Below are 15180 nucleotides of genomic sequence, written 5' to 3'. Positions count from 1 at the left end.
TGAAAAATGTGAAATGGGCCAATATGACCCATTTCACATTTTAGATGTCCCCGTCGTCACCCCACGATAGACGCCAACCCGAAGCGTGGCGAGCGCAGCGAGCCCGCGAGGGGCGGCGGTGCGCGTCCTCCGACCTTTTCATTCCCCTACTATCCACGTCGGCGTGGAGTTGAGAATAGAATAGTGTGGCGAGCGCAGCGAGCCACCGAGCCCGAAGCGTGGCGAGCGCAGCGAGCCCCGCGAGGGGACGCGGATACCTTCACAGTTATACGCGTCCCCTCGCGGGCTTCACAGGTGTCCGTGGCGACGCGGACACCTGTGAAGTCCGCGAAGGGACGCGTTTACCTGTGAAGGTATCCGCGTCCCCTCGCCACGCTTCGGGCTCGGTGGCTCGCTGCGCTCGCCACACTATTCTATTCTCAACTCCACGCCGACGTAGATAGTAGGGGAATGAAAAGGTCGGAGGACGCGCACCGCCGCCCCTCGCGGGCTCGCTACGCTCGCCACGCTTCGGGTTGGCGTCTATCGTGGGGTGGGGTGTACGCCGTGACATTTGGGGGGGTTGGGAATATTTTACATTGAATCCAATGTAAAATCGGGTCCCAGGGACCCGATTTACATTTAATAAAAAAAAAAAAATCGGGTCCAAAATCGGTCGGTCGCGACGATCGCATCGCATGCGACCAAATCGCATGCGATGCGATCGACCCGATTTTTCCGACACGACCACCCCGATGTAAATCGGTGTGGCCGTGCTAGGAAACAAGTACCAAATAAAGCATAAAAACCGAACAAGGTATTGACTCCCTCAATGCTGGACTGGTCAGGGTTCACCTCAAATGGAACAGCGGTTGCCCGGCATCCAGGAGAAGCTTTCAGCTCTCAGCATTACCTGGTCCGTTCGGTGGTGATCGATATTGCTCAATCGCGCTTTCGGGCCAAATGCGCCCTTCCTCAGAAGCAGGTCTGCATTCGGGCCATATGCGCCCTTCCTCAGAAGAAGTTCTGCTTTCGGGCCATGTGCGTCCTTCCTCAGAAGCAGTTCTGCTGTCGGGCCATGTGCGCCCTTCCTCAGAAGCAGGTCTGCATTCGGGCCATATGCGCCCTTCCTCAGAAGAAGTTCTGCTTTCGGGCCATGTGCGTCCTTCCTCAGAAGCAGTTCTGCTGTCGGGCCATGTGCGCCCTTCCTCAGAAGAAGTTCTGCTTTCGGGCCATATGCGCCCTTCCTCAGAAGCAGTTCTGCTTTCGAGCCATATGAGCTCTTCCTCAGAAGCGAATCTGCCTTCGGACCATATGCGCCCTTCCTCAGAAGCAGGTCTGCTTTCAGGCCATATGCGCCCTTGCTCAGAGGCAGTTTTGCTTTCGGGCCATATGCGCCCTTCCTCAGAATCAGATCTGCTTTCGGGCCATATGCGCCCTTCCTCAGAAGCAGCAACATTGATCACCACTGAATTGTCTCTACTATAGGTATGTTAAATAGTAAAAAAAAAAAAAAATCATACCTCCCAGCATGCCCCTCTCCAGGAGGATACAATGCTCTGCTTCTACACTTCCCTCTTACTGTAGGATTGCCATCACCTGTGTTGAACAGGTTAGCTGATAAGACACAGGTGATTGCAATCATACATTGGGGCAGATGTATTATAGCAGCACATAGCGCGCCGCTATAATACTTCCTGCTTCCTCATTAATGAGGCAAAGAAGGAAGGGACATTGACACAATGGGGTGTATTCAATGCCGCGGCAAGCGGGTTAAACAGCGAGGTTTGCAGAAAACCAGCGATCCTCGCTGTTTAACCCCCGCGGCGGCCGCTCGCTCTATTCAATGTTCTGGGGAAATCCTCGCCGTCACAAGATGGCGAGAATTCCCCAAAAAAGCGAGACCCGCGGCTAATGCAGGAAACTCGCTGTATTTAGCCGCGAGTCTCGCTGGTTCAGGAGCCACATACTCCAATTTCCCCTCGCTCAAAAAATGGAGCGAGGGAGAATTGGCGTATGAGGGGGCTGCGTTGAATACTGTCAGGGTGAGTAGTGACAGCGAGCAGGAAGCTCTGCTCGCTGTCACCACTCGCCCACAGCAATGAATACCTGCCAATGTATTAACATTTTGTCTGCTTAATCGGGAGATCGCAAACTCCGCCCTCCGGCGATGTCTACCTCCTGGAGATAGCACATCAGTTTACACTCCCTCCCCCCCGGCCGGCTGGACAAGGCATGCACGGGATCTCGTTAATCATGCAAGATCTCCAGCGCAGCCCAGGGACAGCGCTGGCCCTACTGTTGAGATAGGGCCTCGCCAGCCTGCTGCTGAAGCGGACGGAATGGTCAGCGCTGCTGACCGTTCATACCTCCCAACAGTCCCATTTTTTGGGGACGGCCCCGCGTCCCTCTCGGGGCCGGCAGTGTACCTCAGGGGGGGGGGGGGGGGAGTTGGTAGACCACCCAGTCTGAAGAAATAGCTGACTTCAACAAGGGGGCGTGGCCTGGCGGTGGCACCATATGCATAAACTACGCCCCCACTTCAGTGCGCATGTGCGAGGGTCCCGCTTCGGTCCGTCAAGTTGGGAGGTACATACATTCGCCCTGCATATCGGCCTGCAATCATTTAGGTAGCAGCACTGATATGGACAGGGACGCATAGCGCTCAGCGGCTGCTTCATACATGGGGGAGAAGTGTGCGGATACCCCTTCTCCCCCATAACGACTCTTCATACATCTGCCCCATTCACAGAGAAGTCCAGGAGCAGAGCAATGTGTCCTCCTGGAGAGGGTCATGTAACACTCTGCACAGGAAATGCTGCTCATGGTCAGACTGTCACTCGCTAGGCTCAGGCATTACTGTGGACGCCGACATTCCCCTGGCTGCTGCTCTCTCCATCACACGGCTGAGGTGAGGTCTGATGACCGGCACTGCCGCCCGCGGCGGCCTCATCTCCTCACCGCCTGTCACTAGTCCCCACTCCCCACGGCATCACTGCACGTCACACGTCTGGTGAGAGCCAATCACCGGTCTCCTCCCACATCCTCTTGGTCCTTGCAGGAATGTGATAGGTCGGGGCGCGGATGGAGATCAGTGTGAGCTGTCGGTGTTATTCCGCCCTTACTTCCGCCATTATTACTAGAGTGCGGCAGCTGCGTTCCTGTGTGTGCCACCTATCCCGCTGGTAACAGTCCTGGCATGATGTTGTTGTGTACCCATTGCTATTAGGCATTATGGCGGGGGGTCACTGTGTGTGGTTGGGCGCAGCTTATATATATAATATGTGTATATACTGTCTGGTGTGTTGTGTTGTGGTGGTGGCCCTCCAGCTGCTGGGGAACTGCACATCCCAGCATGCCCTGTCACAGTCCTAGTATGCCCTAACAACATACAGTAACTGGCAGGGCATGCTGGGATATGCAGTTCCCCAGCAGCTGATTACTCAGGATATAGATACTGTATGTGTATGATGTCATGTATAATATGTTGGTGTATTTGTTTTGCTTTGTCCCTATTGGCTGCTGCAGAATACTATACATAGCCTGTGACTAGGTGAAAACCAGAATCAGTCGGAACCCAGAACGACAGGATCCAATCACCATTCCGGAACTTGGGGGGTGACACTGACAGCTGTCACCTGGGAGATGGGGAAGGAGAGATAACCGCCTCCCCGTATGGTCAGGTGCGGTCCAGTTTGTACAACATCCTCAGACCATACGGGGAGGCTGTAATCTCTCCCTCCTCATCTCTTGGGTGACCGGTGTAATGGGCACCCCATTGGACAGGACACTACAAGCTCCGGAATGGTACAGTTTGATGAATGGATCCTGTCCGTTCTGGGGGCTGGTTCCAGTTTTTACCCATTCCCCTGTTTTATAAATGGAAATATAATGACCATGCTTCTATTTGGAATGGCACCAATTTCCAATGAGAAATCAGCAGCGTCTTGGATCTAGGCTCAGTCGATGTAATGTAGCATGGGAGGATAAATCACTGTATGGGCACCAGGTATAGGGATGGTGCAATGTGTCCTGGTGACCACTGCTTGCACAAGGAAATAGAGAGGGGCCAGAAGCATAGGTGCAGAAAACTCCACATACAGGCAAATAACAGCATTTGTTTCTGTTGCTGCACAGTTACTGGAACCCAAATACAGTTCTGCTGAGATGTGTACTGTGAATCGCCTGTGGTTTTCTCACAGTTGTGTATGTTTGGATACTGGCCCTCCGCTTCAGTGGCTGCTTTTTTATCTTCAGATTGCATGCGTGAGAACTCTTAAACTGCAGTTGCATTGTGAAAAATGCAGCTGCAGTCTAAGGCATGATGTGGTGGTGACGCAACATTTTTGGGGTGAGGTATGGACAACAAAGGAGTGTCTGGGGCATATGGGGGGGGGGGGGGCGGGGGTACACGCAGCTGCTGCAATCTAAAATATGGCGGCTCCATGATCGGGTTTTCCAGGGGGAAACCCTATAATGGGCAATTGCCTCGCTGTATAGTTATGCACTCACACATTAGTGATGCAGATAATAATTATAATTTTATTTATACAGACTAGCTCTCTTTCTCCAATAGAACTCAAGGTGCTTAACAGCATGAATGTAATACAGTACAAATGAAAATATTGGCACTTGCCCTGTGCTGGGTGGTGCACCGCAAGCTACCGCTGGCAGTTGGAATTTTGTGAACAGTCGTTTAGTTACAACTGTTGATGAATCAGACCCGCTGTGTGGTAAATGTGCGCAGTGCAGAACACTGAATGGTCTGCCAGCAAAACTGACCTGTATGCAACTCTAAATAATCCCAAAGCATTAAATACCATATTAAACCAACATGTATATTATAAAATCCTTCCACTCAACCAGGTTGATTTGCAGGTAGGCAGATTTGGGTTTAAGCTGTGTACACCACGGGGCCAATGCGCGGCCCCGTGGTGTCGGTATGGCGTGGCTAAATAGATTGTGCGGGCAAGTCTATCTTCACTATGTCACCAATAGTATGTATTTGCCCTAGGGCCAACTGGCAAGAAAGTGTAAATCTTAAGCTGTGTACAAACGGAGCAATATGATCGTTTTATATATATATAGCTCAGCAATCCTGAAAACGGGAGCGCGCACCCATCGATTTATCGATGGTGCACACTCCAATCGCTGGCAATATGGTCGCTCAGCGACCTTATTGCCAGTGATTTTATGCCTGTGTGTATGCACCTTAAATTGCAGTTAGCCAATTTCAAAGCTTGAATCTCACCATGTGTACACATCATTATAGTTGGGAGGGGTGTGTCTTAGCTGCGTAGTGGTTTAGAGTTGGGAGGGGTCTGTCTTAGCTGTATAGTGGTTTAGAGTTGGGAGGGGCATGTCTCTGCTGCATATGATTTAGAGTTGGGAGGGGTGTGTCTTAGCTGCATATGATTTAGGGTTGGGAGGGGCGTGTCTTAGCTGCATATGATTTGGAGTTGGGAGCGGCGTGTCTTAGCTGTACAGTGGTTTAGAGTTGGAAGGGTCGTGTCTTAGCTGCATATGATTTGGAGTTGGGAGGGTGTGTCTTAGCTGCATAGTGGTTTAGAGTTGAGAGGGTGTGTCTTAGCTATGTAGTAGTTTAGAGTTGGGAGAGGTGTGTCTTAGCTGCATAGTGGTTTAGAGTTGGGAGGGTGTGTCTTAGCTGCATAGTGGTTTAGATTTGGGAGAGGTGTGTCTTAGCTGCATAGTGGTTTAGAGTTGGGAGGGGGTGTGTCTTAGCTGCATAGTGGTTTAGAGTTGGGAGGGGTGTGTCTTAGCTATGTAGTGGTTTAGAGTTGGGAGGGTGTGTCTTAGCTGCATAGTGGTTTAGAGTTGGGAGGGTGTGTGTCTTAGCTGCATATGATTTAGAGTTGGGAGGGGTGTGTCTTAGCTGCATAGTGGTTTAGAGTTGGGTGTACAAATAAAGCTGTGGGGAAGTTATCAGTTGCTGGCAGTATTTGCACCTCTTGCATTGCATCATGGTTTGACCATGTACAAATATAATATGTACTTTGTTGCTTTGCTCTTGTATAGATTCTGGTTTTATTGTTTGTTCTTGTTTCAGCTGTTCAAGATGCCCAGATTAAAGGTGACAAAGAAGATGTTACACAAGAGAGCCCTACCAAAAAAACTGGCTACACATCTGAAAAAGACACCTGTACAGGTTGTGTGATTTACTTCAATTTAATCTTTCTATAACATTATGCAGCATTTTAGAAGATGAGGAAATAATCTCCTAGTATGGCTATATACATTATATGCAGTTCATGCACTTACTAACATTTATTTTGTTAATATCTATTCTGTATTTCTGTTAGCCTGTCCATCTAGTATATGTACACTGGCCTCAGCGGCTTAGATGGCTCAGATATTGTGAAATCTCCAATGTCCAGTTCTGTAACTGATGGTCACAATGTTGCTGGGTCTTCAGATGCAGCTAGAAGATCAGTGAGGCCGGCAGTCGGCAGTTTATCAGAGAAGTCCTCCTGTGATGTGTGAATGTTTGCGCACTGTCACTGCGTGGAAGTACCAAAGTCTGTCCCTTAATAGTGTTCCCGCTAGGCTGTTTTAGCGGGGCGCTGCGCACTGCCTGATTTTTAAAGGGCAGAATGCGCCCTGCCCCTCTAGCAGCGCCCCGCTAAAACAGCCTGCTGCCTGCCCGCCGGAGTGCACCGGTGAAGCCCAGCACCGCCATAAATTGCGGTGCACAGCGCTTTCCCGGCAGCTCGGTGACATAGTTACGGCCGGGCACACCCCCTTCAGTGATGCGGCGGCCTGGGCACGCCCCCTTCAGTGTCGCGGCGGCCCATGCACGCCCCCTTTAGTGACGTTGGCGTGCCCGGTCCGCCCCTCCAGCGCCCTGCCCCGTTTGGTTCCTAGAAGGAACACTACCTCAATACTGTATAATATAGAGACCTAAGAAATTCCACACATATAAAAAAGATCCGCAGATAATACCAGATTGTTAAGCATGTTTAAAATTCTGATTAAGCAATCGATTGGCGATCCCTATTAATTTTTGGTTGGGATTGCCAAAAGGGGGAGCCCACACATCTAAAATTAATTGTGGCAATCATCTCCAGATCTCAGGATTGTCACAATTAATTGCTGATGTATGGGGCCCATTACACTGCTCCTCATCTGTTTTGGGAGGAATTCAAGTGTTTTGCCGCCACTGACAATACTGTTAAAAAACTTTTTTTTAAATCATCATGATAAGGGCACAGCGGGCATCTGTTTTTGCGAATGCACAGTTGGGTAGAAACCATTTTAAAATCGACTAGCACCCAGTGGCGTCACTCAGAGTAACAGGGACTATGCTGCCCGAGGACGGGGTCCCAGTTGGGGACCGCACACGGACCCTATCCTGTATTGATATGCCCCTGAGCTACACAACGGTTTCATTTATTTTGGAGTCTAACCAGAAAGGCTGGATGTATTCCCCCTAGCCATAGCTAGGCTATAATTCTGTCCATCATTTTGAATTGATTAACATTGTTATTGTAAAGTGTGACATTTATTTTACCGCAGAAGGGAACGCTGACCATATGAACATTAAATACATGTTACATTTTTATATTCTGCTGCAAAGTGTTTGTTAATCAATGTACTAATGTACAAATATTTTTGGTTTATTAAGACCACAGAGTTCGAGCACATTGCTGTATATTTTTCAAAGGAAGAATGGACATTCCTAGAAGAAGGACAGAGAGAACTCTACCGACAAGTAATGATGGATAATTACCAAACCCTCTGCACTTTGGGTAGGTTCCCCAGCTAGCAAAAACCTGAATATCCTTGTTTAAAAAAAAAAAAAAAACTAAATGAATCCATTAAAAAAAAATCCATTAAAATACGGTTTCATTTGTGCTAATAGACTTCCTCAGTTACATCTTTGGATTAATTTAAGCAGTATTACATCTGTGGCCCCGACAACCTGGTCTACCGATCCGCTGCTCCAGGGCCTCCAATAACTGGCGGATATTCAGCTGATCTTAGGGAAACCACATTAAAAATCACCAGCTTCATTCGCCCTATTTATCAAATCCAGCATTTTAACCCACAATCTGCCAAATTATATATATAAAGTTTTATTGAGGAAAAAAAAGCATAAATGTCTTGCACCATCCTGGTGCCATAGCTGCCTGAACCCCAGTGTCAATAAATCCCCAAGCAGCAAGTGGCATAACGCTTGTTATGTATCCCTTGTTGCACTTCTCCTCATCCATCAGTGTCGTAGGCCCCACTGTCTTAGTACCCCGCTGTACCCCCTTCAGTGTCACTGTATCTGTATATAGTACCCTCATCTCCATCATGCAGAGCGATGTGGAGAGTACTGTAAGAGGAAACTGAATATGAGATGCGGCCATGTCAGAGAAAGCCCAGCTGGCTGTGGCCAGGTAACACTATTACAGTTGTGTATTGTGCATTGCACCTACGTCAGTGCGGGCATGCAGATCCCTATTCCCTAGTCTATAATACCTGTGGCCCCATAGCTATATATGTGCTAATGCCATCTGAAGATTGCACTACACTAGCTACTTTTACCAGCTTGATGATTCTCTCAATATAGAATATAAATCTACATCATTCACCCTCTAGATACAGTCTGGGGTTCTGGAAATTTATGTATATCTCCAGAAATGTTGTTTTGGGGAAATACCCCACATATAGTCCCCTTTACAGTACAATCTGCTGGACAAGCGCTGCCTTAGAGGACTATTACCAGCATAAATCAGAGATCGTTCTCCCACCACTGCAGCAGAGCAGAAACAACGTTCAGTCATTTACAATATCTGATGGCTTCCACTATCCGCTCAGCAGGTTGTTTGACAGGGTCATAAGGTCAACAGGGTCACAAGCATTAGGTCGGCAGTCAAAAAGTCGACATGAGGTTATCACATTTCTTGTGCCTCAAATTTAGACGTATGTCGACATGGACACTTGATCAGTGTACCGCGCCCCGTTGCTGCACTCACCCTTCTTCAGGCACGCTGCACTCCCCATTCCTCGAGCGCGCTGCACTCACCATTCTTCGGGCACACTGCACTCGCCATTCTTCGGGCACACGGCACTCGCCATTCTTCGGGCACGCTGCACTCGCCATTCCTCGAGCGCGCTGCACTCACCATTCCTCGAGCGCGCTGCACTCGCCATTCCTCGAGCGCGCTGCACTCGCCATTCCTCGAGCGCGCTAAAACTGATGCAGGGCATGCTGGGATGAGTAGTTCAACAGCTGGAGTGTCAAGGTTAGCCATCACTGCCCTAGTGGATGGTAGTGGGGGGGGGGGACACATGAAAAACTCATGTCACCCTTTTGTCGACCTTCCAACCCTGTCAACTTTATCGTGTTTTACTGGTGGTTTGCGCAGTTTAATCTTTAATTAATATTTTTAGTGTCAGAGCTAAATGTATTTATTTAGAATGATAATACAATTGATATTTATTTTTCACCAGAATTCTAATATCTTCTTTTATATTTGACCAGGGTACCAGAGGAAAAAGCCCAAGATAATATCACACCTTGAGCAAGGCATAGACCCATGTTTAGCAGATGTGAGAAAGCAGGCCAAGACACTGGGTGAGATTTCCTCTCTTTTTTTTGGACTTTTAGCCTAAACCAGGAAAAAAAATTAATTGAGTAAAATAAACAATAGAAACTTCCAATCTGCACAAACACATGTGAGACCAATATGGAGCCTCCACTGTTCTCTCAGACAGATATCAGACATGTCACGCAGTGGCGTAATGAACAATACCCATGAAACGTATTCTGTTTCCTCTCTCCACATTAATCTGAACTGGAAAAGTTGTGCAGAATTGCCAAATAAAGGATACAATATATTCATACATTTAACACATTTGTAAAACCCTACCTCACCATATCAGAGGAAAGGTTCCTAGGGGACACTTTATATGCAGGTATCACATTACCCTCTTGTATGGCTGAAAAGTTCTGGACACTTGGTTAGGCAAATGTAGGCACAGTGGTCTCTCTAATCTTAGCTAAAACTCTTAATTTATTAAAGGGTGATCAAAACCATTCTTGAGCCTGAAAGTAATCGACAGACAATATCAGAAAAGTTTAATTGATGATAAATCACAGGACAAGACAGAAAGTCCTCACAGATCTCTCAAAACTAAAAGTGGATAAATCAGTGGGGCCAGATGGGATACATCCAAGGATACTAAAAGAGCTTAAAGGGGAGCTGATAAAACCAATAACAGAATTATTCAACCAGTCACTAGCTACTGGAGTAATCCCAGAGGACTGGAAAAGAGTGAATGTAGTCCCACTACACAAAAATGGAAGAAAGGAAGAGGTAAGCAACTATCGACCAGTGAGCCTGACATCAGTAGTAGGGAAATTGATGGAAACACTCTTAAAACAAAGAGTTGTAGAATATCTCAAAACCAGGGATTTACAGAATCCGAAACAGCATGGGTTTACTAGGGGAAGATCATGTCAAACAAATCTTATTTTCTTTTTTGACTGGGTGACTAAAGTAATAGATCAAGGTGGGGCTGTAGATGTAGCTTATCTAGAATTTAGTAAGGCTTTGACGCTGTCCCACATCGCACACTGTTAAACTTGAAAGCTTGGGATTGGATTCTAAGATAGTGGAATGGATAAGATCTTGGTTGCAGGACAAAAAAGTAGTAGTAAACAAAGTACATTCAAAGGTGGGAAAGGTTACAAGTGGGGTTCCCTCAGGGATCTGTACTTGGACCAGTACTTTTTAATATCTTTATTGGTGATATTGCAAATGGAATTGAGGGTAAAATGTGCCATTTTGCAGATGACACAAAGGTATGCAACAGGGTAGACACACCAGGAAGGGTAAAACAAATGAATGATGATCTAGGTCAGTGGTAGCCTGCTACGGTCCTCGAGAGCTACCAACAGTTCACATTTTCCAGACAACCTAAGCTGCTGCACAGGTGCACTCATTACTAGCTGAAACATTTTCAAAGATCCACAGGTGGAGCTAATTCCTTCACTTGTGATTCTGTGAGGAGGTCTGGAAAACATTAACTGTTGGTAGCTCTGGAGGACTGGAGTTGGCTACCCCAGATCTAGGTTGATTAGAGGAATGGTCAGAAAATAGTGGACGAAACGATTATAACGTGACCTTACATTTCTAACGGGACTAATAACGCAAGGACAAAGCACGAGTTGCAGGGCGCGCGCTACACAGTACACAGCAAATATCTATGTGGACACATCTGTATATAGATGCAAATGGTTCATTGGTCAACAGTCACTACATTGATCTCATATGATCACTATGACATGGATCGACAGGGTCATTAGGGAGACAGGGGAAAAGATCATTGCTAGTTTTTGTATTCTTATTTATTTGGTGCCATTATCCTTTTAAGCCACATGTAGCCTCGCTCACCGTCCTACGGGCATGGTGCCTCGCTCACCGTCCTACGGGCATGGTGTCCTGCTCTCCGTCCTACGGGCATGGTGTCCTGCTCACCGTCCTACGGGCATGGTGTCCTGCTCACCGTCCTACAAGCATGGTGCCCTGCTCACCGTCCTACGGGCATGGTGCCTCGCTCACCGTCCTACGGGCAAGGTGCCACGCTCACCGTCCTACGGGCAAGGTGCCACGCTCACCGTCCTACGGGCAAGGTGCCTCGCTCACCGTCCTACGGGCAAGGTGCCTCGCTCACCGTCCTACGGGCAAGGTGCCTCGCTCACCGTCCTATGGGCATGGTGCCTCGCTTTTCTACCTCTATGCTCAAACATTTGATCCTGCTCAGCCTTTTATACCTGTCGATCTTTAGCTATGTTTACTTTTGACCATGTCAACCTAATGTGATGTTGACCTATCACCCTGATACCATATAATTATATATATCATTTTCAGTACCATGCTAGTACAATCTAGACTGCTTTAGAAGTAAGTTATAGTTTAAAAGAAAAACACATTGAATTAATCCTTTTGTAAATTACATCTGTGTGTCAGGGAGTTTGAATAAGGGTGGCCAATCCCGGGATTGGGATCAGTGGGATCCCAGGATTTGGCAACTAAAACACTAGGATTTCAATCCAGGGATTGGAGTTTCCAATCCCAGGATTTCGGGATTAGACTGCGCATGCGCAGTCTAATGCCGGGCAGCGTCTGAGCATGTGCTCAGATGCTGCCCGGCTTCTCCCTTCCCAGGCATTGTGGCTCTGCACAGCGTGACAAGGTCAGAGGTCACGCTGCGCAGGCCAAGCAGCTGCACAGCCCCATCCTGGGCACGCAGCATAATGTCATCCCCCGCCTCCCTGCCCGGCTCCTGGATCCTGCTGCCGGCTTGCGGCGTGAAGTGGCCGCCTCCCGGCATCAGTAATAGCCCGCCCACCCTTCCAGCTTCACCGACCACCCTTCCGGCCGCACCGCACATGTAAGTAAATATGCGGGCGGGTTTTAATTAGGAAAGCCAATCCCGGGATTGGGCATTTTTCAATCCCGAATTCCGGGATTAAAAAAATGCTCCGGGATTGGCAACCCTAGTTTGAATGTTCTTAGTAAAAACCTGAGATCTCGATGGAATGATTCACTTGTAGTTTAGATTATTACACAAATACTTGTGACTCGTATAAAATCACTATTTGAAGCATTGTGCTTTTATATGGTCACTGGACTCTTGTGACTTCCAATATCAGTAATAAATATTAGGAACTGGAATATCCATTGTTAACTTGCTTCATTAAACACTATTTCCCTAGTGGCTGTCCTTTTATCTTTTGTACTTTTTGGTGGACCAGGTACTTACAGTTTTTGCCTTTTGTAGATGTCTCCCGATACCAAACAGAGGAGCTGTATACATCCTTGTTTACACATGATGGACTAGCGGTGGAAGGTGTACATTTGATGGACGACTTAAAGGAAGAACTTAATATTCCATTACATGTGGATGGCATCCTCTCCAGCAGACGTCAGTACAACTTTCGAGAACGTGTTCCTGTTGAATACTCCTTATTTTACGACGATGAAATACTAGCACTGAAACGTCACAAGAGATTATCGAAGACTAGTTTTGTAAAAACAGAATCCAATGTGTTTGGACCGTACGCGTGTTCTGAATGTGGTAAAGAGTACAAGCAGAAAGCAAAGCTGGTCACACACCAAAAGGTGCACACGGGGATTTCACTGTTTGTCTGTTCAAAGTGTGAGAAATGCTTCACACAAAGATCAAATTTAATGAGACACGAGAGAATACACACAGTGGACAGACCCTTTGGTTGTTCCGACTGCGGGAAAAGTTTCAGTGATGGCTCAACACTACTCAAGCATCAGAGAATTCACACTGGTGAGAAGCCATTTAAGTGTTCCGAGTGTGACAAAACCTTCAGTATCAGCACTTATCTAATTGTGCACCAGAGAACTCATACTGGGGAGAAACCTTATGTGTGTGGCGATTGTGGCAAATGTTTTTCACAAAGTTCTCAACTTACTACCCACCAAAGAATACATACGGGCATAAAACCATATGGTTGCATTGAGTGTGGGAAGGGCTTTACTTCCAGTTCCCATTTAATTACCCACCATAGAACCCACACTGGGGAAAGGCCGTATCCATGTAAGGAATGTGGAATGGCCTTTAAGCATAGCACACATCTCGTTCTACACAAGCGTAAGCACACTGGGGAGAGGCCATACAGCTGCACTAAATGCATACGGAGATTTACCCAGAGGCCTCAGCTTCTTAAACATCTGCAGAAATGTCACAAAGACACCTTGGATGAAATGTAATGGGGTGCGGTGGGTGGCAGGTTGATTCTTGCAGTGTAAAAAAAATAAAATAGGTTTTCACAATTGAGCTACAAGTACCACAAGCCCTCCCCTGCATGCTGGGACTTGGTGAGCCACAAGTCCCAGCATGCAGGGCATTAATGGGCCCACTTAGACTTCTAGTTCACTTGTGAAAACAATGTAAGAAAGACATATACACACAGAGCAGTAAAACGTTAATGGACACACCCTAACACAGTAACACATACTCGCCCTGTCCACAATCTCCGGCGTAGTGGCTCCTCTCCTGGCACACTTACGGGAGTGACGTCACAAGGATTCCCAGTGACCTCCATCATGGGGACTCTGCATAGCCCTTATTGGCTTGAAGCTTCTGCATGGGATCAGCATCTTCATGGGCTCCCCCAGGTACCCCATCCAGGGCTGACCAGCCAGGGTGATCATGGTTTGGCCAGGGCTCCTTGCAATAAGTTTCCCCCGGCTGTGGCATGACACTGCTGACTTTTGGAGCCAGGTGCTGGTTTCTTAAATACAGGGGATCTCCACTACATTTCACCCGTATTTCGGGAATCAGGACAAACTCAATGAGCCTGGGGCTGGTTATGTAGGGGGATTTTTTTATTTAACATATAACAGATGTCACTGATCTGTGCATGGTTATGTCAAACTCGCCAGACTGGACCTGGTCTAATTGTTTTATTATTTTTGGTCATTTTGAGTGTGCGACTTGAAAATTCGCACCCTATTACATTTGATTTACACTTTACTAATTGTGCGATTTTTGACAAACGTTCAAATTTGACCTTTTTTTTTTTACCTAAAAATCACACGTGTAAAAATCGCACCCTATTACATTTTGCCTTTTTAGACTCCTATTACAGCCAAATACCTCCAATTTCTGCTTTGAGTAAAGGGAAAAAAAGTTTCAATGTTACCCTGTATAGTATACACACTGTATTCTGTGGTCTGTAAAATCTGTAATGATTTTTATGTCTCATTAAACATGGCGAGTTGTTCATACTTCCTTTTATTCTGAATCTCTTCCATTTTCTTTTTTTTGTGTTGATCAAATTTGTACATACTTGTTCGGTATGGAGAGATGCTGGTATAGTAAAGATGGTAGGCATGGCAGCTAAGCACCGGAGGGGGGGAGGGCATGTTAGCTGCCAAGTACCAGGGGAGGGGGGGAGCAGAGGTACGTCTGCCAAGTACCTGTTTTTCATGCTTGATGGTCATGTTGACTAGGGCTTTCCATGTGTCTGTCTGACCCTTCTCTCACAATCCATTTCCTAGCTATGCAGATGTTGGCCAAAGTGCATGTATGAATCAAAAATTGTCTCAAATATTTATCCATTGATGCATTATTGACTATAGACAAAACACATGCTGATGGTGAGCACCCATAGCTGCCAGTTCTTCAGTCACTTCAATCCAGAATGCAATC

General features: G+C 47.1%; 1 protein-coding gene across 1 annotated transcript; it reads left to right on the top strand.

Moving 5' to 3' along the window:
* The first annotated feature begins 3006 nt into the window (after nucleotides 1-3006).
* LOC146050644 (uncharacterized) lies at nucleotides 3007-14773 on the top strand. The gene is made up of 5 exons (XM_083167756.1): nucleotides 3007-3164; nucleotides 6047-6145; nucleotides 7622-7745; nucleotides 9470-9562; nucleotides 12775-14773. The coding sequence occupies exons 2-5, from the start codon at nucleotides 6056-6058 to the stop codon at nucleotides 13734-13736; spliced, it is 1269 nt and encodes a 422-aa protein (XP_083023882.1). The 5' UTR covers nucleotides 3007-3164; nucleotides 6047-6055; the 3' UTR covers nucleotides 13737-14773.
* The last annotated feature ends 407 nt before the right edge of the window (nucleotides 14774-15180 follow it).

Source organism: Crinia signifera, chromosome 12, assembly GCF_055691185.1.
Source record: "Crinia signifera chromosome 12, ASM5569118v1, whole genome shotgun sequence".
In the NCBI taxonomy this organism is placed as follows: domain Eukaryota; kingdom Metazoa; phylum Chordata; class Amphibia; order Anura; family Myobatrachidae; genus Crinia; species Crinia signifera.
Note: the sequence above shows the minus strand (reverse complement) of the source record. Positions and strands in the feature narration are given on the sequence as shown.